The sequence below is a fragment of the Hoplias malabaricus genome, chromosome 15 (assembly GCF_029633855.1).
Source record: "Hoplias malabaricus isolate fHopMal1 chromosome 15, fHopMal1.hap1, whole genome shotgun sequence".
In the NCBI taxonomy this organism is placed as follows: Eukaryota; Metazoa; Chordata; class Actinopteri; order Characiformes; family Erythrinidae; genus Hoplias; species Hoplias malabaricus.
The window spans coordinates 30,025,558-30,047,998 of record NC_089814.1 but is presented as its reverse complement, the minus strand read 5'-3'; the positions used below and the strand labels follow the sequence as shown (position 1 = coordinate 30,047,998).

The 22,441-nt window shown below is 40.2% G+C and overlaps 2 protein-coding genes across 2 annotated transcripts; one reads left to right on the top strand and one right to left on the bottom strand.

Annotated features, from left to right (window-relative positions):
* Nucleotides 1–3,395: 3,395 nt before the first annotated feature.
* Nucleotides 3,396–10,419, top strand: stc2b (stanniocalcin 2b). Its single transcript, XM_066645210.1, has 4 exons — nucleotides 3,396–3,705; nucleotides 4,458–4,600; nucleotides 5,854–6,065; nucleotides 7,603–10,419. Exons 1-4 carry the CDS (start codon nucleotides 3,564–3,566, stop codon nucleotides 7,985–7,987), a joined length of 882 nt encoding a protein of 293 aa, XP_066501307.1. The 5' UTR covers nucleotides 3,396–3,563; the 3' UTR covers nucleotides 7,988–10,419.
* Nucleotides 10,420–10,810: 391 nt separating this feature from the next.
* bnip1b (BCL2 interacting protein 1b) lies at nucleotides 10,811–21,300 on the bottom strand. Its single transcript, XM_066645211.1, has 6 exons — nucleotides 21,176–21,300; nucleotides 20,839–20,931; nucleotides 20,536–20,627; nucleotides 20,325–20,429; nucleotides 16,108–16,226; nucleotides 10,811–13,414 (listed from the first exon to the last, which is right to left on the bottom strand). Exons 1-6 carry the CDS (start codon nucleotides 21,257–21,259, stop codon nucleotides 13,218–13,220), a joined length of 690 nt encoding a protein of 229 aa, XP_066501308.1. The 5' UTR covers nucleotides 21,260–21,300; the 3' UTR covers nucleotides 10,811–13,217.
* Between the last annotated feature and the right edge of the window lie 1,141 nt (nucleotides 21,301–22,441).

Sequence of the window (22,441 nt, the reverse complement as noted above, 5' to 3'; positions counted from 1 at the left end):
CTGCTGTGCTAACATAATATGGATATAGGCCACTGACAGGGCTAATGTAAGTATACCAGGGGATATGTTTAGGAATATGTTTGGCTTGGCCAGGGTCCCTCCCAAAAGCATTTGACTACCTCTCACCTCATGTTCCTTCACTACTCAGGCAGACTGAATAAATAGTCCTCCGTAAACATATCATCTGTTATGCCCTCCAAGCAAAACAGTGCGGCGAGTCTCATTAAATCCCGCCGTCAAAGAGGAAGATGAGTTTGACCCATGGTACAAACCTGTATTCACCAGTCTGCTCCAGCTTGGTCGTACACCATGTTTCAAACTGCTGATGTATTGCTCTGAGTATTTCTGCAAAATTCAACCAAAGGATGTCTCTGGTAAACACCAGTGTGTTTATAATCCTATAAATCAGGATCTATGTAGGAAAGCAACAATCAACATAAAACACTATTACTTCAAAAACAACGTTACATAAAATCCCTGCTACACCAAATCACTGCTTGGATGTTTGCCCACTGTAAACCACTCTGGTAAACCAACATGAATGTCAACAGCAGTTATTCACTGCTATATTCGTGTGGCTTCCAAGATAGCTTTCGTTTGGCTACAAACCAGTCAGCATAGAAGTGACAGTGCTTCTGAGTGACCTTGCATCTGCTTAGCCTAGCGTTCATATCGAGCTTTCCGTAATTGAGGCCTGAACGTGATAATCCCACTGGTTTTCCGTAATAGACTTGCCATGTGTTCGCTTTAAGCATTAACCACCTGACAGACAAGTGCCTGCTTCATATGACCGCCAACATAATGTGTCATACAAATACTCCCTTAAAAATTAATTTCACATACTGTTGTTGTTCAAAAAACAAATTATACTATATGTACAGGAGAAGGAAACAACTTTTTTTCAGAAGTAATTTTGGAGCTTTCCTTTTCCTTTTAATTATGAAGAGCTGCTGTGTTCAAATGATGTAGCAAACAAAACACTGAAAAAAATGGAGACACGTTTTTCTTCGGGTTGTCATAATATGCCCTCTACTTATTATTTTTTTCTATGTGATGGTTTTTGCTTGTTTTTAATGTGTGTATTTTCATGGTTAAAATAGATTTTTACATGTAATCACTCGTGTATAAACTCAAGCAATGTTAGGGCATGTGTTGACATGTGAAATCACATCATTCACCTTTAAATAACATGTTCATGCGTCTTTTTCATTCATTCATTCATTCATTATCTGTAAGCGCTTATCCAGTTCAGGGTCGCGCTGGGTCCAGAGCCTACCTGGAATCATTGGGCGCAAGGCAGGAATACACCCTGGAGGGGGCGCCAGTCCTTCACAGCGCAACACAGACACACACACACTACCAACGTGTGTTTTTGGACTGTGGGAGGAAACCGGAGCACCTGGAGGAAACCCATGCAGACACAGGGAGAACACACCACACTCCTCACAGACAGTCACCTGGAGGAAACCCACGCAGACACAGGGAGAACACACCACACTCCTCACAGACAGTCACCCGGAGGAAACCCACACAGACACAGGAAGAACACACCAACTCCTCACAGTCACCTGGAGGAAACCCACGCAGACACAGGGAGAACACATCACACTCCTCACAGACAGTCACCCGGAGGAAACCCACACAGACACAGGGAGAACACACCAACTCCTCACAGTCACCCGGAGGAAACCCACGCAGACAGAGGGAGAAAACACCACACTCCTCACAGACAGTCACCTGGAGGAAACCCACACAGACACAGGGAGAACACACCAACTCCTCACAGTCACCCGGAGGAAACCCACGCAGACAGAGGGAGAAAACACCACACTCCTCACAGACAGTCACCCGGAGGAAACCCACGCAGACACAGGGAGAACACACCACACTCCTCACAGACAGTCACCCAGAGGAAACCCACGCAGACACAGGGAGAAAACACCACACTCCTCACAGACAGTCACCCGGAGGAAACCCACACAGACACAAAGAGAACACACCAACTCCTCACAATCACCCGGAGGAAACCCACGCAGACACAGGGAGAACACACCACACTCCTCACAGACAGTCACCCGGAGGAAACCCACGCAGACACAGGGAGAACACACCACACTCCTCACAGACAGTCACCTGGAGGAAACCCACGCAGACACAGGGAGAACACACCACACTCCTCACAGACAGTCACCCGGAGGAAACCCACGCAGACACAGGGAGAACACACCAACTCCTCACAGTCACCCGGAGGAAACCCACGCAGACACAGGGAGAACACACCACACTCCTCACAGACAGTCACCCGGAGAAAACTCACGCAGACACAGAGAGAACACACCACACTCCTCACAGACAGTCACCCAGAGCGGGAATCGAACCCACAACCTCCAGGTCCCTGGAGCTGTGTGACTGTGACACCACCTGCTGCACCACAGTGCCGCCCTCAAGTGTCTTTTTGTCATTGGTTATTTTATTAAGATTGGGGTTCATTTTAGTCCACTTACCTTATACCACAGTGGTTCCACAATTGCAGTGCAGTCCCTCTGTTTGTTTGGTTTTTCTCTTAATTATAAATGTTCAGGTATCTCCCAACATGACCACCACTGACTGCAGTGGATCTTGTGGCCTGAAACTGAACACTGATAAGAAACTGATTATTAGAGGCTTGTTAGGTTACAAAAACTGGCACTTAAAGCATTTAAAGCTTTCAACTCACACCTGTGGACAATTTCACACACTCACTAAGTCACTTACACACTCACAACTGGGGATAGTTTCACACACTCACCCAATCCCTCACACACAAACCTGTGAACAATATTAAACTCACACAGTTATTCATGCTCAAACAATTTCACACATTCATCCAGCCACACACAGTCTTACAGTAGTGTGTGTGTGTGTGTGTGAAACTCTCCACCTTTGTGTGTAACTGTGTGATGCCCTGGGATGGTCTGGCACCTTGTCCACTGCGTGTTCCTGCTTTGCCCCCAGTAATCCTGGGTAGGCTCGGGATCACCCCAACCATGACCAAGATGAAACACTCACAGAATCTGATTGACTGAAAGGATGAATCACGCTTTTTTTAAACCATAGTATCTATACTCTATTTATTTCAGTAGAGAGTACTTATGAACCATACTGAGAGGGGTTTGGTGTTCTCAAATCATTGTCCTAGCACATTAAGCCACATTCAGTGTTTGAGAACGTCCCCTCTAAGAGGGGGTCGCGTGACCACGCGAGCCCTATATATCACCTCCGGACGGGGGCGCGCTCCATGACGAACGTTTGCGCGCGCTCGGCGTGCTGTGATTGGTGGAGCGCGCGCGAGTGACAGCACCTGCTCGCCTCCTTCATCAAAAAGTGACACGCGAGGTTTACCATATAACCAGAGGTTCTTTCACAGCAGGAGGAGGAGGGTGGTGGTCTCTGAGAGGACACAGCACGAAGACAGCAGAGCTGCGAGCATCGTCCTCTCTGCGGTTATGAGACACGAGGAGGTCTCTCTTTTACTCTGCCTTGTTTGAGAGCGTGCGCGTGTGTGTGTTGTATCGCGGAGAGTCATGTGTGTGAAGGCCATCGGAGTGCTGCTTCTGTTGATCACAGCGCAGCACGGATTCACCACCGAGTCCACGGGCGATCCTCATGAGAGCTCTCAGGAGAGGCTCGGCGTCCACAAGAGACGCCTGACTCTACAGAACACAGGTAAATTACACATATTTACATATAGACTATCCTTTAGCAGAGACTTAATATCTAAACCGCCTTAAGCTCTTAACGTCTCCTACAGCCAATAGACTTAAGCCAAACTTTATAGGGGGATTTCTCTGGCTGCTGTGGTTTGACGTGAACTGCTTCAGTGTAGAGTAAGTTTTCTTCAGTGATTGTCAATGGAACCAGACGTCGCCAGACAAATGTAGCAAAGCTATGATTATTTCCTATCCTAAATGACAAACGGAATGAGATTTAATACTTTGTGTAATGTTAATAAAGGTAAAAATATATATATAAAGAAATACAATGCTGTTTTGGAACTACTTTTGCCTCACAACAGCCTGTTTGTTTCCACCATGTTATATTTAAACATTCTTTTTCAAATGTTAAGTTAAAACGTTATTTTGAAACCACAAGTTGGACCCAAACACTGAATGATGTCAATTTTCTGAACAAAAAGTGAATACTCATTTTACATGATTAATTTACATTTAAACCATATTTTCGGATGCGCATATGTTTAGGTTCGCTGTTTAATTGTTTCCCCCAAGCTTTTTACACCCTCAAACCTGCAGTTATTAGCGACATTATGTAGCATAGAAGCTAACATGGGACCAGCGAGTTTTCCCGCCAAAACGCACCAGTCTAACAGACCAAAAGAAGACCAAGCAGAGCTTTGGCGTTATACTTGACTTTTGAAATGATTTGAGAAAGAATAATTAAGACATGACTGTAATTTTTAGCGGAGATTCAGCACTGCGTGGTGAATGCTGGAGATGTGGGCTGCGGGATGTTCGAGTGTTTCAATAACAACTCCTGCGAGATCCGGGGACTGTACGAGATCTGCATGACGTTCCTGCACCACGCGGGAAAATTCGACTCTCAGGTAATGCTCTATTCCGCAGTGTATTCCGCAGTGTATCATAGCAACAGCAACCGTTAGCATGTATTTGCTGTTGGAAGTAACGTTAAAACATGTATTTTGAAAAATCTCTGACAACAAATTCACTAAAGGGCAATATTTTTCTCCAGCACTGTGTCTGAAATGTCTATTCCCTACATTAACTTGATAGTATACTATTTAAAATCACAATGATTTTAAAGGTACAAATACTGCCTAGTGTTTCTTTAAACAAGCTAGTTATTTAGCTACATACATAAACATACAGTGCCTTCTCTGGCTTCCACAATGGCATCGTAATGAAGACACAAACAACAATGGGGTTGAGGCAGACAAATAATGAGTAATGTTATGCTTCATTTTGAGGTGTTAAACGTTTGTGCTTGTAAATTTCTCCCTGCAAGTTGAAAGGATTAGTTCCTTATTTTTATGACATAAGAAATCCTGACTATTTGACTTATTCTGTCTTGACTGGTTATTCACACCACATGGACCTGTTAACACAGTAATGAAATAGATGTTCACTGCAAGGGTCCTTTTAAATGTACTTCTCTTCAAAAAATAATGTTTTTGCTTTCTGTAAAACACTCTAAGAATTAGGGCACATATGGACAATTTTTTTGTTAACTTTGTAAGTGAACGTGAGGGAATTTATTAAAAAAATTAATACATAGACATTAAAATGTGCCATAAATTTGGCACAGACCACATTTATTTATTATTATTCTTTGTGTTCAGCAACTGAAGACAATTTGTTTTGCATCTGAAATTCATTCTGGGGTCATGATCTCATCCGTGAACACACGCTCAGTAACATCACTGTTAGAAAATCAGCTGGTCTGTTCCTCTGTGTTTTGCATAATATTTGTTGCACTCTGGTTGGAATTGTTTGGCATTATACACAAATCTAACATCAGTTTGATGTCAAAAATATAAATAGATGTATACTTTGAGGTTTTTAGTTGACAGTACCCTAGTATTCTGGTAAATCTATTACCATTCAGTTTTATTCTGTTCTGTGTTTTACCACTTGGTGCTTTGAACCAAAAGGTCTTAGCATGGCTTAGTAGTCAGTTAAATTCCTATTGTGATTTTTACTTGACATTTTACCTAAACTTAAAGCTACACACCTCCAAAAAAATGAGACCCACATAACCGTTAGATCAAATGTCCCTGAGTTGCAAATGCCACTGTTTCAGCATGCATGAAGTTGACCAATTACTTATGCAACGCCACAGGGGAAGTCATTCATCAAGGACACCCTGAAGTGCATGGCCCATGGGCTGCGCCACAAATTCAGCTGCGTGAGCCGCAAGTGCCTAGCTGTGAAGGAGATGGTGTTTCAGCTTCAGCGCGAGTGCTACGTCAAACACAACCTGTGTGAAGCGGTGAGGGAGAATGTGAACGTCATGGTGGAGATGATCCACTTTCAGGACCTGTTCCCTAAAGGGTAGGTAGTCTAATAGAACACAACAGAGAAAAGTAACTTCAGTGTGGGCCACAGCTTTACAGAATGAATTACTTCCAAGTTCTGATTCAGCATTCATGGATTTATAGCTAAAAAAGTAGTAGTCGGTATTTAAGTGGTGTAATCTGTTCATAACCATTTTTAGCTTTTTTTTTCCATGTCTTAATACAGTCATTTCTCTTATGTGAGGATTATTCTCTATAAAACACTGCATTGTATAATTTTTCAATAAGAAATTATGGTAAAGGGGCAGCTGCCTTCCTTGCCCTATATACGAATGTTAGTTATTGTATTTTTCATGGACAATCATACAGACAGTAAACATGGTGAAAAAAAGTAAAAACTTGTGCTGGATGCATAAATAAAAACATGTTGTTCTGGCTTTGCATCTGTTTTGCCAGCAGTTTATCCATGATCTAATCTGCACAAACAAAATTTTGCTGCAGTTTCTTTAATTATCTTCAATTTATCTTTGATGTCGTAAATGGTGCGACATGCGCTCAATCCCATGGCTGCCTTGATGCACACAGTAATCTCACCCCTCTCCAGTTGCCTATTTGTAACTTTGCCTCCTAAGAGATCAATTTATACATCACTTGTCACTACCAGGCCCTTTTCCACTATCACTCCTCTTTGCTGGGTGCCTGCCATTCATGGTAATGGGGGGGGGGATAGCACCAAACAATATTGCAGGACCCAAGAGAATTCAGTCAATCAAATCAGCACGGAAAATAAGAACACCTGACTGTAGCAAAGTCTTGTACGTCTCAATACGCACTCATCAATCCTTAATGGCAAAACATATATGCTTTTTATTGTTTATTTAAATGTGCTATTGCTATACATTCAGTTTACTTTTTAATGTATTTATCAGTGATATACAAAGCACAGTTATAATTAAGTATCCTGACAAGTACATTTGGAGTATACTGCTACACAAGTTTGACCTAAATATTTAAGAAAGTATAACATTTCCTGCCTCAAGTTTAAGTTTGGAGTGGAATAGGTGAGAGTAAATAGTACAGGAGAGGAACACTATTAAACCATTAACTAAATGTTTGGCTGATTTTATTGACAATATTCTTCCTACGTTTGAACAACGTCTGCAATGTATATAATATACTAAAAGAACATACCTGTTATAATGTGATTTGTACGTTGAGGTCCAACTTGCCTCTGTCCACTGGTGGGTTTTACTGCATACATAGAAACACTTTTACTCAAAGAAGAGCCATGACAACAGCAGTTTTCTACTAAAATAAACATTAAAAACACGGCTTATCTATTTTTATCTATTATTAAAATAGTACACTTCCAAGCACTCTACTACTACAACATTGATATTAGTATATTTGTTGTATAATGTACACTTGGTAAATATACTCCGTTTTTTTCTTTAGTTTACGTTTACTAGTTTAATTTAGTTTAATTACTTTTGTAAGGGAAATCCAAATGTAATTACAGAACAAACCACTTTTGCTGTACATTCTGCAATGCAGTTCTTCTTTTTTCCAACCAGGCCTCATGTGGAGCTGGTTAACATCCTCCTGGGCTGTGGAGACGAGGTACGCGCAGCTATTGCCAGACGAATACGTTCTCAGTGTGAGCAGAACTGGGGCGCTCTGTGCGCCAGTCTGAGCCTCTGTTCCCTGGACCAAGCGGAGCGTGCAGACACATCCACCTTTACCCCTGGCCCTGCCTTCACTACCCCATATAGGGGCAGTACCAACACCCTGGCCCCTGCTAGCCAACCATTCTCAGAAGCAAACGGGGAGCAGGTTCAGACTCTTGGAGGTGATGATGAAGATGGAGGCCATCCTCAGCCTTCAGGATCTCAGGACAAAGCTACAGACACTGAGGGAACCGTGCTCAGGAAGTCTTTGAAAGCCAATCGAAGAAGGTGAAAGAGGAAGCCCTGTTTGTCTGAAGTTTGCTCATATAGAAAATAAGCTTGTAAGTTTCTACTTAACACCCACTCTTCTCTCAGACTCAGAGACAGCAGTGCTACAGAAGATAAAATGGGCCCAGGGCTACAGCAGTTCCAAGTTTACTGGGCTATTTTTTTTATTTTTTACTACTAGAGTTTATGGCACAAAAATATCATGTACAGGGAGTCCATTTCTTTGAGATTACTACACTGCTATGGTAAGCACAGGCTACATTCCTGATATTGCATAACCTACATTTAAAAGTGGCATACTCTCAAGCAAGGTAACACCCTAGACACACCTTTAAATCAACACTCGGTTCGATATGGTATTTTTGCTCCAGGGCTCCCCCTACAGTTGCGGAGTGTAACACTCCTTTTATAACACTCCTGAAATCAGGAAAGTGTGGTTTCTGCATTGCTGAGCCTGGAGTAGCAACAAGAGGCTCTGTTCTTTGTATTGCAGGTCAGTGAATCGTCACAATGATTTTGAAGCTGTAGTTTTAGGGTAAAAATACTACCTAGCGTTGCTTTAACTCATTTGAACACAGTGAACAACTGGCTGTTGTGCTAAGTCATGAAAGTAAATGACTTGTGCTGTTTCTCAGGAGCACAATGTGTTCTTTCTTTATTACACTTTTTTTTTTTTTTTCCTGTACAGACTCGCCTCACTTTTAATGCCAGATACGTTTGTGTGGATTAAATCCAGTAGAAATCATCTGAAAGCTCAATGCACTGTGATTTGTCATGCCACTTTAACAGTTCCATTAGTTTAAAAGAAAAAAGTGAGGATTGGAAACAAGGAACATAGGGATAACTACACAGCTGACGACTCCTTTCGATGTTCTGATTCGCCTTTTTAGTTTTTACACACACCAGCATAAACTGTTTCACAAAATTCTCATGATGGGGCTCAAATGATCTAACATTTAGTAGGAAATCATAAAGAAATGTAAGCGCATCCACTGTACGGCTTTAAATACAACAAAAGAGCGAAGACACCTAACTCAAGATTGCTCACAGATGGTCATAATGCGTATGAAAATCATCAGGGTATCAAACTTAGATTTTACTTTTTAATGTCTTTTTAAAAAGTCCAAAAACATCAGGCTTTTGTGTTGCTTTTCTATATTATGTATGTATACTGAAAAACATTGACTATATTATACACCAATCAGCCAGAATAATAAAATCACTGTACCTCAGCTCTACATATGTGCACAGTGTAATTTCACAATTACAGACTACTGTCTATCTGTTGCACATCATACTGTTAGCCACCATTCGGGTCCTTCACAAAGCAGGCACTGCTGTGTCTGATTCGCTCGTACCAGGTCTTGTGGAATTCCTGACCAACACAGTATGCAGAGCAACAGATTGACTACGGTGGACTGTAATTGTAGAATTACCAAGTGCTCCTGTATGGTCAGTGAAGCTGACAGAATGGGCAATGAGCGTAGAAACATGGAGGTAACTTATATTTTGGCTGAGCAGTGTAAAAGTTTGATGTATTCCTAAATAGAAATATCTTAAGCTTAAGGCCAGAAAAAAACGTTTCAAGTACAGGATTACTTGAGACCTACCTCAACCTTGTTATATGCACCTATAACATACTGTATAATATATAGAGTGGAAGGCATGTTAGTGTTGGTCCTGACATATTACCAAAAAGCTAAATGTACAGAAGTCTTTGGTCTATTTTATGTAATTTTTTTTATTATTATTTATTTCAGTTTTTAAAATGTTATGCATGATCTTTTTGGCTTGTACCATCATTTGAAAGTCAAGTGCAACACGACGTACTAAATGTGCTGTTAAAATTATTTTACTTACATTTGTTTTATTTATACAGGTTTTTTATTTCAGTAATTAAGTGCAGGGTGGTGCTGCAGTGGATTTTGCTGCCACACAGTTACAGGGTTCAGGGGTTGTGGGTTCAAACCAACCTTGGGTCACTGTGTGTGTTTTACAGGTGCCCTGATGGATTGGCTATTCAAAAGTCTTTATAAATGAGTGAGTTAGGGAGACTGGGTGTGTCTGTGAAATTGTCCACAGATGTGAGGATATAGCCATTTTCATGTATGGAGAACTCTGGAACATTGTTGGCTCTTCACATGTCTGTTATGGATATTTTCTTGCATGTATGGAAGGGACTTGTCATTGGCTGTGTGAGTGTGTGGAATTGTCCATGGGTTTAGAATGTTTTAGTGACTGGGTGAGTGCCTGATGCCCTGGTGTTCCTCCGTTGCACCCAATGATTCCAGGTAGGCTCTGGACCCACCATGACCCTGAACAGGAAGTTGAATAATTGAATTAATGAAATTATGGTCTTTTTCTTTAATTTTGGGTGCCTTCACAGTAATCGCTTGTATTCGTTTAACATGTTTTTCACACAATAAATTATATTTTCAGTCAAGGATGTTTTGTGGAGTCAGTCGATCTCTTGAGTATTATTTTGGATTTGCCAGAACTAAAGCCTAGATTTCCTGATGAAAATTAAATTCACCTGAAGACTAAAGCTAACTTAGGCCAAGGGGGGGTTGCAGTGGCTTATAGGTTAGAGGTGTAAGCTTGGGACTGAATGATTGAATCCCTTGGCAGGAAAAAGGGGTGAGGGAAGCGTGCTGACTCATTCCTCAATATTCATAGCTGAGGTGCCCTTGAGCAAGACACTTAACCCCCAACTGCTCCCTGAGTGCTGGGATAGCTGCTCGCTGCCCCTAGTGCACAAGTGCATGTTGCCATGGATGGGTTAGATGTAAAGACACTGAGACAAAAGCCATGTTTTATTATTTGCATTGATTTTAATATCAAACTTGTAACAAGCTTGAAATAAATAAAACATCACTAAAACTAATTCAATAAAATCACAGGCAAAAGGATTTCAAACATCTTTGGATGTAAAGGCAGTCCAAAAAAGGTTGTACTGGTTGACATCCCTACTGCTGACCAGTACTAGGGGCACACTGTAAACACCTGTTACTCTAAACTCTGCTAAAACACCAAGCAAAAGGCAAAAAGGTTTTCCTTTAAGACAGTGTCTGGACATTTTCTGAATTAAGGCTGAAATACAAGCCTCTACTAAATAGTGAGTAATTCCTGAGCAAATGAGGCCCGTTGCCTGGCCAACTATTAAGATACTGTCAAGAGAATGAGTTAAATGGAAAAGGCAGTGCATTAGCTCCCTCCAGTGGCATCATCTGATAAACTTAGAGATGGTAGCAGCAATGTTGCTAACACTGGTAGGGGTGTAGATACTAATACAAACAAACTCTTTCTCCCATTATTAAGTAAGCTAAGAATAACAGTGCAACGTAGCAAAAATTCCGATTGTGTTTCTACTATTCCTTTCCAAAATGAGGCCTGTTCCTCCATAAACAAGAACACTGTAAACAGTTTGTAAGTCAAGAACTGATCAAGTAAATTTCAAGCTAACTCAAAACCCTTAGTTTCACAAGTCTGCAAAATGGTGTCTTATGTTTGGAAGAACAAACATACACAGTTTACACAGAGCTGCCTGTGTGGCGCAAGAGAGCACTTAAGTATTGGAGTTCAAAGGCACAAAAACAAGAAGCTTTGGACTTTACCAAGAATAATATCTAGAGCAGGGTAATCACACTACATTCCAGGCCCATGGTTCCATAGAAATCATGAGGAATAACATCAAACTTTAGGAACTCATTTCAACACCCTGAACTACAGATTTCATCACAGTAGGCTCTCACAGGGTTAAACTGTGACAAATATCCTCAATACTATGAGGCTTCAATCACCATTTAAAAATGAAACAACACTGTAGTAAATTGCCATCACTTCATGTACTGTCCCTTAAAAGCATCCTTTTAAATGCCTCCCAAATTCCTTTCGAACAACGGCTGCACAGTAATTATTTCAGTTCTACATTGAATACAGCTCTAATATTTTACAGTTTTAATTGATTCAGTTCTACTAACTATTCCACAGCCCACTCTCAGTGGTATAACAAAGTGGAAGTGATTAGAAACGACAGCAACTCGGCCACAAAGTGGAAGGCCGCGTAAAATGACAGCAAAGTCAGTGGATGCTGAGGCGCATAGTGTGCAAAGCTTCAGCAGACAGATTGTCTGATTACACAGTGGTCATTTTAAAGAGGTTCAAATGCTCCTTTTGAATTTGTGGCTGATTAAAAAAATCCATGTTGACGTTCAACATGGAACAGAACAGAACTCTACTGAACTGACTGAACGGGGCGCCGAGCCGTGTTCGGTCCCAAACAACAAAACTAGCATGCAAATGCACAGAGGAAACAGCACTTGTAAGTTACCACTGCATTTGTTGTGATTACAAAGCCAACGGCTCCTGTCAGAGATGCAGTTTTGCAATGTCACCAGCTGCATTTCACCAGGCAAAGGAAAAGAGCACAGAACCATGGTGAGCCAAGTCAAGTCGAGTAAGTACCATGCAATGGAAAAAGCAGTTAGTGCATGCTGTGAGCATCTTGACCAGTCACAGTTGCAGATGACTATAAATGTGGGCAATGTATCAATATGGTTATGAAATCAATTGATCAAAATTATGCTGGTTACTTTTTGCCTCCTGGATGCCTCCCGCTGGAGGCGTAGCAGGCAAGGCCAACTGGAAAGAGGTCCCAGGGTAGACCTAGGACCTGCTGGAGAGATTATATTTTCCTGGCGAGCCTGAGACTGCTGGGGATCCCCGGGAAGGAGGAGCTGGTGAAAGCTGTAGAGGGCAGAGATGCCTGGGCTTTGCTTGCCCTTCAGCCGTGACACTGATGAGTCTTTACTAGTATGCTGTATTCTTATTGTGCAGCTCATGCCTATAGCCATCAGTGTTAATGTTTATAACATTCTCAGAAAACTCACTCTGTCACTATCCAACAGAAACCTAAACATAGCTTAAGCACTAAAAATAATTCAGGAATGCCATACTGCCTGTTAAACAACAATGATTGCATGACAGCTGACACCATCAGTGCAGCACAGGAAAGGCATAAGATGTCAGATGGAAAGGATGACCTCACACTGCTTTGAGGGTTTTTTGAAAGCAAAACGCAGTGACTAGAACCTGTCCCAGATACATACAAATACACCTTCTTATAGAGGAAAGATAAAACCCCAGGTCATGTGGAAGTCCATGCCAACTCTCTCCGCACAGCGAGTTCAGGTATATTTTAAAAAAGGCAGGAAACCAGATCGTTCCCTTTCCCTCTAAATGAAAGGGAACAGCCTCTTTTTCAGGATGTAAAGCACAGTGGCAAAAAACAGAGCAAGCGCCAGAAAGATTAGCAGTTTGTCAGTCAGTTCACGACGGTTGTATTTCAGGATGAGTTTTCTCCCCAAGCTAATAGTCGACGTCATCGCCTTAAATTCTTCATTTGCTTCCTGTACCGTCCTGGACGAGGTAGCTATAAACACAGTAAATAGGACAAGTTTAAAGAAGTTAGCCACATCTGCCTGCCAATAGATTTAAACATACAACTTTCCAGAGTGTCACTTTTTGGCACTTCAGGGGCACTTGTGAATTTACTATTTTGAGGGATTGCTCTTAGCTAATAAACGAGAAATAATAATTAAGACACAATAAGTAAAAGTTCAGGTTTTATCCAATCACATAAGACAATCACTAGAGACATAGGAGAAGAAGAATTCAGCATCAATATATTGCACAAATCTCAGAACTCAATCACATATGGGTAAGACAATTTTGTAGTAGTTACTAAGAAATTCATATATAAGTCAAAACCATTTCCAAAAAAAATATGTTTTGTAAAATTCAATAAAATCAGGAATCTATTCAACCTTTATTTAATTGTTTTAACCTTTCTTTTAACAAAGTAATCACACTGCGATCAAAAATCTCTTAAATGTATTTTGTAAATACAGTGAACCCTCGTTTTTCGCGGGGGATGCGCTCCAAGACCACCCACGAAAAACGAATTTCCGCGAAGTAGAGGAAAGATATTTTTTAATGTATTTAACGAGTATTTGGACTTTTAAAACCCTCCTTGTTACTGTTAACAACCCACCCTTTGCATTAAACAGTCATTCTATAATGTTTTTCAGCTGGAACTACATGTGATATCCCACCAGTTTCTTTAATAGAGTCATTCCTAAGCTGTGATTTAGCGTCAGTAAATTTCACTCAGATGTGGACATGAACAATACACGTACTGTACGTAAGAAATACTTGTAAATGATTTATTTTGTCACCTACAGACCTAGTCTAATACTAGTGTAATAATAATAATAAAAAATACTTTTAATTTACACGTCTTTCACAGTTTTCCTAGATTTTCCCTCAATATCCGCGATATAGCGGCCATAAGCCCCCATTGAAAAAAAAACGGGAAGTAGCGAATCCGCGAAAAATGAACCGCGAATTAGCGAGGGATTACTGTGAACACAACGTTTATTTATTGGCCTTTACACACTCAATAAAAAACCTGGGACAGAGGCATTTCTTTCACTGATGCACCCTCATATCAAGACAAATGATAGCTTTGGCACCTACCAGGACATTCTACCAGATACTTACACTTCACTCCTGAAAAGCACCATATTCTTGAGCATTGAGTAATGTTGAGGATAGTTTAATAATTACCTCTTTTTCTCTACATTTTCTTTTTGATCTAATGATTAGGATCCCTGATTGTATCTAACATGGTTATGTAATCCTTATAAAATATACAAGCAACGTGTATTGGATGATAATCACAGAGTAAGTGGACCATGTGATATGAGCTCAGGTTCATGGGGTTTCTTCAAAGATTTCATGTATGGCTCTCTACATGTTTGAGTGTGTTTCACGTTCCATTTCTCAATGCAACAGCAGACTGTGTTAAGTGACAATTTTTTAATTAATAAATATATTTATTTATTTATAGGTCTCCAGAGCGGATTTCACTATAATGCATTCTAAAAGTTTGATGTTTACAAAGATTCAGCAGTGGTTTCAGGCCTTGTCCTACACATAAGGAGACTTCTGTGAATTCCCAGAATCTTTCCCCAATATAATGACCTTTCAATGATGAAGGGCCTAAATTCTTTGCAGTCTTTCTTGGTGAAATGAGAAATTATCATTATTTATTTATTTTTGCCTGAATTTGCTAACAAAGACTAAGCCTTTTGTGGATGCTCTTTTACACCAATCATGATACCCTAAGGATGACATATATTTATATTTAGAAAACAAAAGCAAGTTTGTTTCAGTTTAATACATTTCAAGGGAATTAACAAATCAGATTTATGTTTTTATTGAATTTTCCAAAAATATCCCAACTTTTCCAGAAACAGATTTTGTACCTAAAACCCCAATAAGTAGTCATTTGTTACTTTTCTAGCTTTCATTATATTTTATTTTCTGTTTTCAACAGCAGGAATTTCATGTACAGTATATTTGAAGTCTTGATTTTTAAAACATCCAAATATGTGATAGATAAAAGGTCAAATCTGTGGATTAAATGTTTTACCCAGAGTGTCACACACACTATATTGCCAATAGCTTACCCATCCAAATCATTAAATTCAGGTGTTCCAATCACTTCCATGGTCACAGGTGTATTAAAACAAGCATTCCAGCATGATACTGTGATAGGATGCAACCTATGAAGTCCAGTCATGACATTTCCTTGCATCTAACTATTCCACAGCCAACTGTCAGTGGTATTATAACAAAGTGGAAATGATTAGGAACAACAGCAACTCGGCCACAAAGTGGAAGGCCATGTTAAAAAAATGACAGAGCAAGGTCAGTGGATGCGGAGGCGCATGGTCATTTTACAAAGCTTCAGATACATCAGGGTCTGACCTCAACAAAGCACTTCTGGAAGAATGGTCAAAAATTCTGATAAACACACTCCAAAACCCTCCTCCCCCTGAAGAGTTGAAGCTGTTATCTTTGCAAACGGTGGGCCGACATCATATTACACCATATGGATTAAATACGGGATGTCACTTGAATTCATAGGCGTGCGAAGGCAGATGAGTGAATACTTTTGGCAATATAGTGTTTCAACCCTGCATTATACTAGGTTTGTAAGAGTTTTAAAACAGATTAATTAAAACAGGTCTGTTCAGACACATAAAAACGTTCTCTTACCCAGAGTGCCAATTGTCTCCTGACTCTGTTTGACTTGTTGGGCCATCATGCGGCTTATGCTCAACAAATCCTCTGTGATGTTGCTAGATGTTTGCACTAGGTTTTCTTTAGCGGTTTTCCTACAACCAAAAAATAAATGTTCAGATTCATACAGTCAATCTCAGGGATTTTGAAAAAGAATTAGGCAATAAAAACATTTTTTCTGGACAATAAATGCGTTTCTAAAACAACAAAATAAAGGTTAAAGCTAATCACCTTCTTTTTTTTTTTTTTTAAGTTTAACATTTTTTTCTCTCTCTCCATAGACAGAAAGTTTTTTCTGTTCACAGTCCACACTGCCCCCCACAGGACTGCAGCCCTTGGTCTATGACTATTAGTCATTAGTCATGAACATTACACACTTGACTTCCTACACAGATGTTATGTCTAGCCAATGCTGTTTGGAGCCAAATTAAGGAAAATCCTTATAAACTTAATATTTAATCATTAATTATACCACCACCTTAACGTACGGTATATAGTATCATCAGGCAGACGATGACTGTGAATGTACACATAAATATTTATAAATATAAATGTTTAGTTATATTTATATAAATAGTTAGTTCCCATATAAAAATAGTTGTCCTTTTTTCTCTGAAAGGCAGCTACTGACATACAATTCTACAGTGGCTTTTCACTGCTTACCAAGTCAGTTGTAAAAGGTTTTGATGTTTTTTCAGACCCATTATGTACCAAGGAATGTGTTGTTAACCGCTCTTTATTTACATGTACTTGCCTCAATGCAATGAGTGAAAACAACCCTCATTCAAATTCATTCATTATCTGTAACCCATATCCTGCTCAGGGTCGTGGTGGGTCCAGAGCCTACCTGGAATCATTGGGTGCAAGGCAGGAATACACCCTGGAGGGGGCGCCAGTCCTTCACAGGGCAACACAGACACACATTCACTCATACCTATGGACACTTTTTGAGTCGCCAATCCACCTACCAACATATGTTTTTGGACTGTGGGAGTAAAATGGAGCACCCGGAGGAAACCCACGCAGACACAGGGAGAACACACCACACTCCTCACAGACAGTCACCCAAAGGAAACCCACGCAGACACTGGGAGAACACACCACACTCCTCACAGATAGTCACCCGGAGGAAACCCACACAGGGAGAACACACCACACTCCTCACAGATAGTCACCCGGAGGAAACGCACGCAGACACAGGGAGAACACACCACACTCCTCACAGATAGTCACCCGGAGGAAACCCACGCAGCCACTGGGAGAACACACCACACTCCTCACAGATAATCACCCGGAGGAAACCCACGCAGACACAGGGAGAACACACCACACTCCTCACAGATAGTCACCCAGAGGAAACCCACGCAAACACTGGGAGAACACACCACACTCCTCACAGACAGTCACCCGGAGTGGGAATCAAACCCACAACCTCCACCCTGGAGCTGTGTGACTGCAACACTACCTGCTGCACCACCGTGCCGCCCTTCATTCATATTTAGTTTGTCATAATGTAAACAAAAGCTAGCAAATGCAGATATAGCTGATTATCTTTAAAAAAACAGTATGGCAATCATGTTATATTTTTTTTTAAAACACTCAGGTAAAACAAATAACAAATACTCATCTTGATCCCGTCCCTTGGTGTCTTCCTGACTAGGACTCAGATATAGACATATCAGCTACCAAAAAAAACTGCAGATTCCCTCTCTGTATAACTAGAATCAATAATAACATTAAATAAATGAAGTAGCATTTGATTTGGAAAGGTTGTTTGTCTCAGAGCCAACCACTTATCTTATACTTCCAGCAGCACTGACATATGACTCCCACAGTGTTGCCTGAATAAAGAGCTGGCACAGACTGTTGAAGATCAATATACGTGAACGTTTATGGACTTTGCTGAACTAGACTTTTTAAAGTCACAAATAAAAAAAATTTATTTACAAATAAATACATCCCAACCTGTGTCTCACAGTCTGCAAAATGTGTACAAATACAGTTTAATTTATAAATACATGTGTTGGGTTTATATATAATTAAATAGTGCACTTTCTGTGGTGCTAAACAGACACACTTACAATGACAGATCAGTGGAGTGTCTCAATGATTTTGAAGCTGTACGTTTAAGGTACAAAATGCTACCTTAATGTTCTTTTAATGCAGAAATGAAACCTTCAGAATTCACCACTCAAAACTCAATGGCCTCAGTTCCCAAAATTAAAGTTAAATATATTTTACCACCATGTTATTATCTTAAATAATATTTTTGTAATCAGTTTGGCTTGGAAAATGGCTTGAGGACTGTCTCTTTACTGCCATATTTAGCCTATATTACATTATTATGATCTCTGTAGGAGGTACCATCTGCACTCAGAACTCAAAACATTTGTTTTGTTTGTGAGCGGAGTCTGCATTATAAGCCTTGGTCATAAATCTCAGGAGAGACGACAAAAACAAAAGACACTGTATACACCATATCTCATATCCTCTCACTGATAAACGTAATTCCACTGCTTGGCTCAGAGTGTGCTCAGAACCCGAATGCTCCCTTCTAATGTTGGCAAGCTGTTCCAGGTTCCAAAGCAGAGGATGACTTTGCCTGTTGCATCTTTCGCTAAAAAAAACTAATAATGATATTTACTCTTTGATTCTAGACAACTAAACTTATGTGCTTCAATGTTATCAATTTGCAACACATCTTTCAAACACAGGCCATCCAGAAAATCCATTATCTGTGTGTATCTGTTACGATCAGATACAACCTCTCTAAAGTGGCTGTCTGAGAGGCATTCTGCAGATGGTAAACTCTCCAGAAACTGGTACACAGACCAAAACAATGCAAGTGAACAACGACAAAAATCAAAGTACTCCCACTGCAGTCAACAAAATCATCCGTACGCCGTTTCTATATTTGTCACAGCGGAGCGTGCTGCAGTTCCACCTAACAAACATTCTCATCAAACCCCCAGGGACTGCAAAAATGTAACAACATAAAAATAATAAGCAGGCCGATATTAACTGACACATTCACCACATATACAGGCTTTAACTTTGGATGGAGCTGTGCAACATCAACAGCAGAGTTAGCATGCAGAATTTCTGAGAGTAGTGAGGAAAATAAAATAAAAAAAAAAAGCAAAAAATCCAGTTATGCTGAAATAATGAGAAGAAAATTCACACCATCCAGCAGCGTTGTGATCTAAAAACCAGGAAAAAATGAGCACCCAGGATCATGCTTTGGATCCTGCAACTTCAAAAGCTACTCTAAACAAGGACTACATGTCTCCATTTTAATTAATTACGCAATCCTAAGAAAAAACTACTTTACTTACAGTTGTTGTTTGACATTAAGTCCCGTCTTAACAGACGAAAGCAATGAGGGAAACAGGCAGCTGTACCCCCTGTCATTCATCATTTCAACAAATGCAAATGGAGGGAAATATGTTGCGCTTTAATGATGATGTAAACAAACATAAAAGCCATCAGTATCTCATAGGGGATGGGGTGATGTGTCACACCATTTGAGCCCTAGATGAACAAACGTATGCCTCAGTCTTTTAAGTGTTAGTAATGTAGTGATACCACTCAAGGCCACGTCTCTTGACAGTGTGGCGTTGCTTAGCAGCAGAGCTTGGAACTATTTTTCTTCACAGCATGTGAATAAATATAAATATCATTATCCCACAGTTAGTTCCATCCTTATGTGATTGACTGGGAGGCACTCAGAGTGCCAACATTTCAGAATCAGAATGTATCCCTTTAAGTATGTTAGCGTACACCAACGTGTGTTTTTGGACTGTGTGAGGAAACCGGAGCACCCGGAGGAAACCCACACAGACACAGGGATAACACACCACACTCCACACAGACAGTCACCCAGAGCGGGAAACGAACCCAGAACCTCCAGGCCCCTGGAGCTGTGTGACTGCGACACCTACCTGCTGCGCCACCGTGCCGCCCTCAACTAAACAACTGAAGTCACAAATGAGGTTCTGTGGTAGTTAAAACAGTGAATAAAAACTTACAGACATATTGAAATTCAGACATACAATTCCACATACCATTCCTCCTTAAAAGACACATTACTTCTGAACAAACCAGAGAGAAGCTGCATTTTCTTTACGTAACAGACTTTCCAAGGTCTTTGCCTTTGTTATAATTCATTATGTGGCATTACTAATATAATTTACCTTTGTTTCACTGAGGGATCACAGCCATGAAAAAGTTCATCTTTTTCTCGGTTATCGATGGCCAGCTTACAAGCCAAGTTGGCTTTCCTCCATGCCGTCAGGTTACTGGTACAGCAATGGGAAGACAACTTTTATACGGTTAGATTACAAAATATGTTAAGAACAGATATTTAAAAAAAACAAAAACAAAAAAAAATTGCAGTGGTCTCACCTTAACATCTGTTTGCGATGAGCTTCTGTTTCAGCCATAATGGCATTTACATCACACTCTCTGTCTTGTTCTTTAGCCATTTGCTCCATATCCTGCCAAAACAATATGTTTCTTTCATACTGACAGGCTATATGAATATCTTTTCACACATTATTATTAACCTTTATTACAGTGCTTGGTATGCGTGTTTTTTCTTCTAAGCATTTAAAAGAGCGTGAATCACTTAATAAATAGACAACATTCTAACCCAAATCTTGTTTAATAATTTTATTTAGATTTTTGGCTAATGTATAAATTTATCACCTGAATTCTCTGTCTTAACCGACAGAACTTTACTTTCACTGAAGAGTTGAACTCTTGGAGCATACTCTGAGGTCCAGAACATTCTCGTATGTCCTAGTTTGGAAAAGAGTGGATGGATAATGAAGGAAAGAAAAGAATGCAGGCGGCTGAATTAAAAGCAACTCTTCATAACTAGCTAGCTAGTTAGCTACTAAACTACGAAACCCAAAAATCATAGCAACCGCTGACTGTGACTACCGACGTTACGTTTCTAAACATATCGCTCCGACGTTTAACTGCTCGGTCTATTTCAGAAGAAAATAAATAATACAACGTAAGAGGGGTGTTTGCAGCTCACCTGAATTACAGCCTTAATTTCTAAATCATATTTAACAATCTCTTGGCCACATATTCTGACGTGAACGTCGAGGGACGACGCCATGTTTGTTGTGGTACGGTGAGCAAAAGGTCCGAAAGGAAACGCGCTAGTGATGTGTCGGTCGCGAACGAACCGGTTCAAAGAGCCGGCTCTTGTAAGTGAACGATGAGAGCCGGTTCCCGTCTAAGACCGAGCCATTTTTTTTCTAAGGCATGTTATTCAATCAATCGGAAAACAACAAGCAAGCTCCAACCCTCCGAGCTGAGACACTTGGTTTTCCTGAATGCCAATCTGCCTTCCAAAAAATAGTTGAAGAAAATGTTAAATCAGTTAAATGTTTGTTGAGAGTTGTGGTTGTTTTAATCACTACCGTTGAATGCTGCTGTTTTGCACCTTGCAGAGTATTTGTTTATTTTATTACCCAGAAATTGATGATTATTTAATTTAATAAGCTCTTTTGTAATACCTACCTTTTGGGTTCCATTGGCTATACTTCAGAGTTTACAAGTGATTTTTTTTATTAAGGTGTTTAAATACAATTTAATGTGTGAGTGCAATCAGTGAGTTATTACAAGACAGCCATAAAAACAATTGGCCATTGCAACACTATTTATTATTTTTAATATTGAACAATAATATTTTGTCCATATATTCATGTAAATTGTAGGAAATATTGTTCTGTACCAGTGGAAATAAGTGGTAAAACAAAGAGCCATTTAGGAGCCGAAAGAAAAGAGCCGGCTCCCCAAAAAGAGCCGAAATTCCCATCACTAAAACGCGCATCTCTTCATACAACTCGCAGATTCAGCGACTGAAACATATATAAAAAATATATTAGCTCTAGTTTCTGAACTGTGGGAATCTCTAAGGTTTGGTAGTGGTTCACTACAGAGGAATGCAATGAAACAAATAAAATTAAACGGAAAAGCACCCCCTCCCGCAGGGTCCATTTCGTAGTTTGTCCCCTTATTTTAAAATGTTTGTGGTAAACAGCAGCTGAGACATAGCTACATAAATGCACAGTGGTTTGAGGGAAAATGGTTCATTTCATCTAATTATTTGCATTGTGTGTGCAATATAATTTTATTTTGTATTATTTATCCAAAACCAGCAGTGACCCTGCAGGGGTCAGCCATATAACTGCAGCCCAAAGCTGAGGATTGTCCAACTGGAATGTTCCTCAGCTCTTTTATTATTGGACAGGCCTGAAGTACCTTGAGCTTGAAGGAACACTTGTGTTTTTAT

What these genes read in the sequence shown, in the direction of transcription:
- stc2b (XM_066645210.1), top strand. Translation starts at nt 3,564, where the DNA reads ATGTGTGTGAAGGCCATCGGAGTGCTGCTTCTGTTGATCACAGCGCAG. An exon ending in CCTGACTCTACAGAACACAG is followed by an intron (nt 3,706 to 4,457) that starts GTAAATTACACA and finishes TGTAATTTTTAG; the next exon opens with CGGAGATTCAGCACTGCGTG. An exon ending in CGGGAAAATTCGACTCTCAG is followed by an intron (nt 4,601 to 5,853) that starts GTAATGCTCTAT and finishes GCAACGCCACAG; the next exon opens with GGGAAGTCATTCATCAAGGA.
- bnip1b (XM_066645211.1), bottom strand. Translation starts at nt 21,259, where the DNA reads ATGGCGTCGTCCCTCGACGTTCACGTCAGAATATGTGGCCAAGAGATT. An exon ending in GGTTAAGACAGAGAATTCAG is followed by an intron (nt 20,628 to 20,838) that starts GTGATAAATTTA and finishes TTGTTTTGGCAG; the next exon opens with GATATGGAGCAAATGGCTAA. An exon ending in CATCGCAAACAGATGTTAAG is followed by an intron (nt 20,430 to 20,535) that starts GTGAGACCACTG and finishes TTGCTGTACCAG; the next exon opens with TAACCTGACGGCATGGAGGA.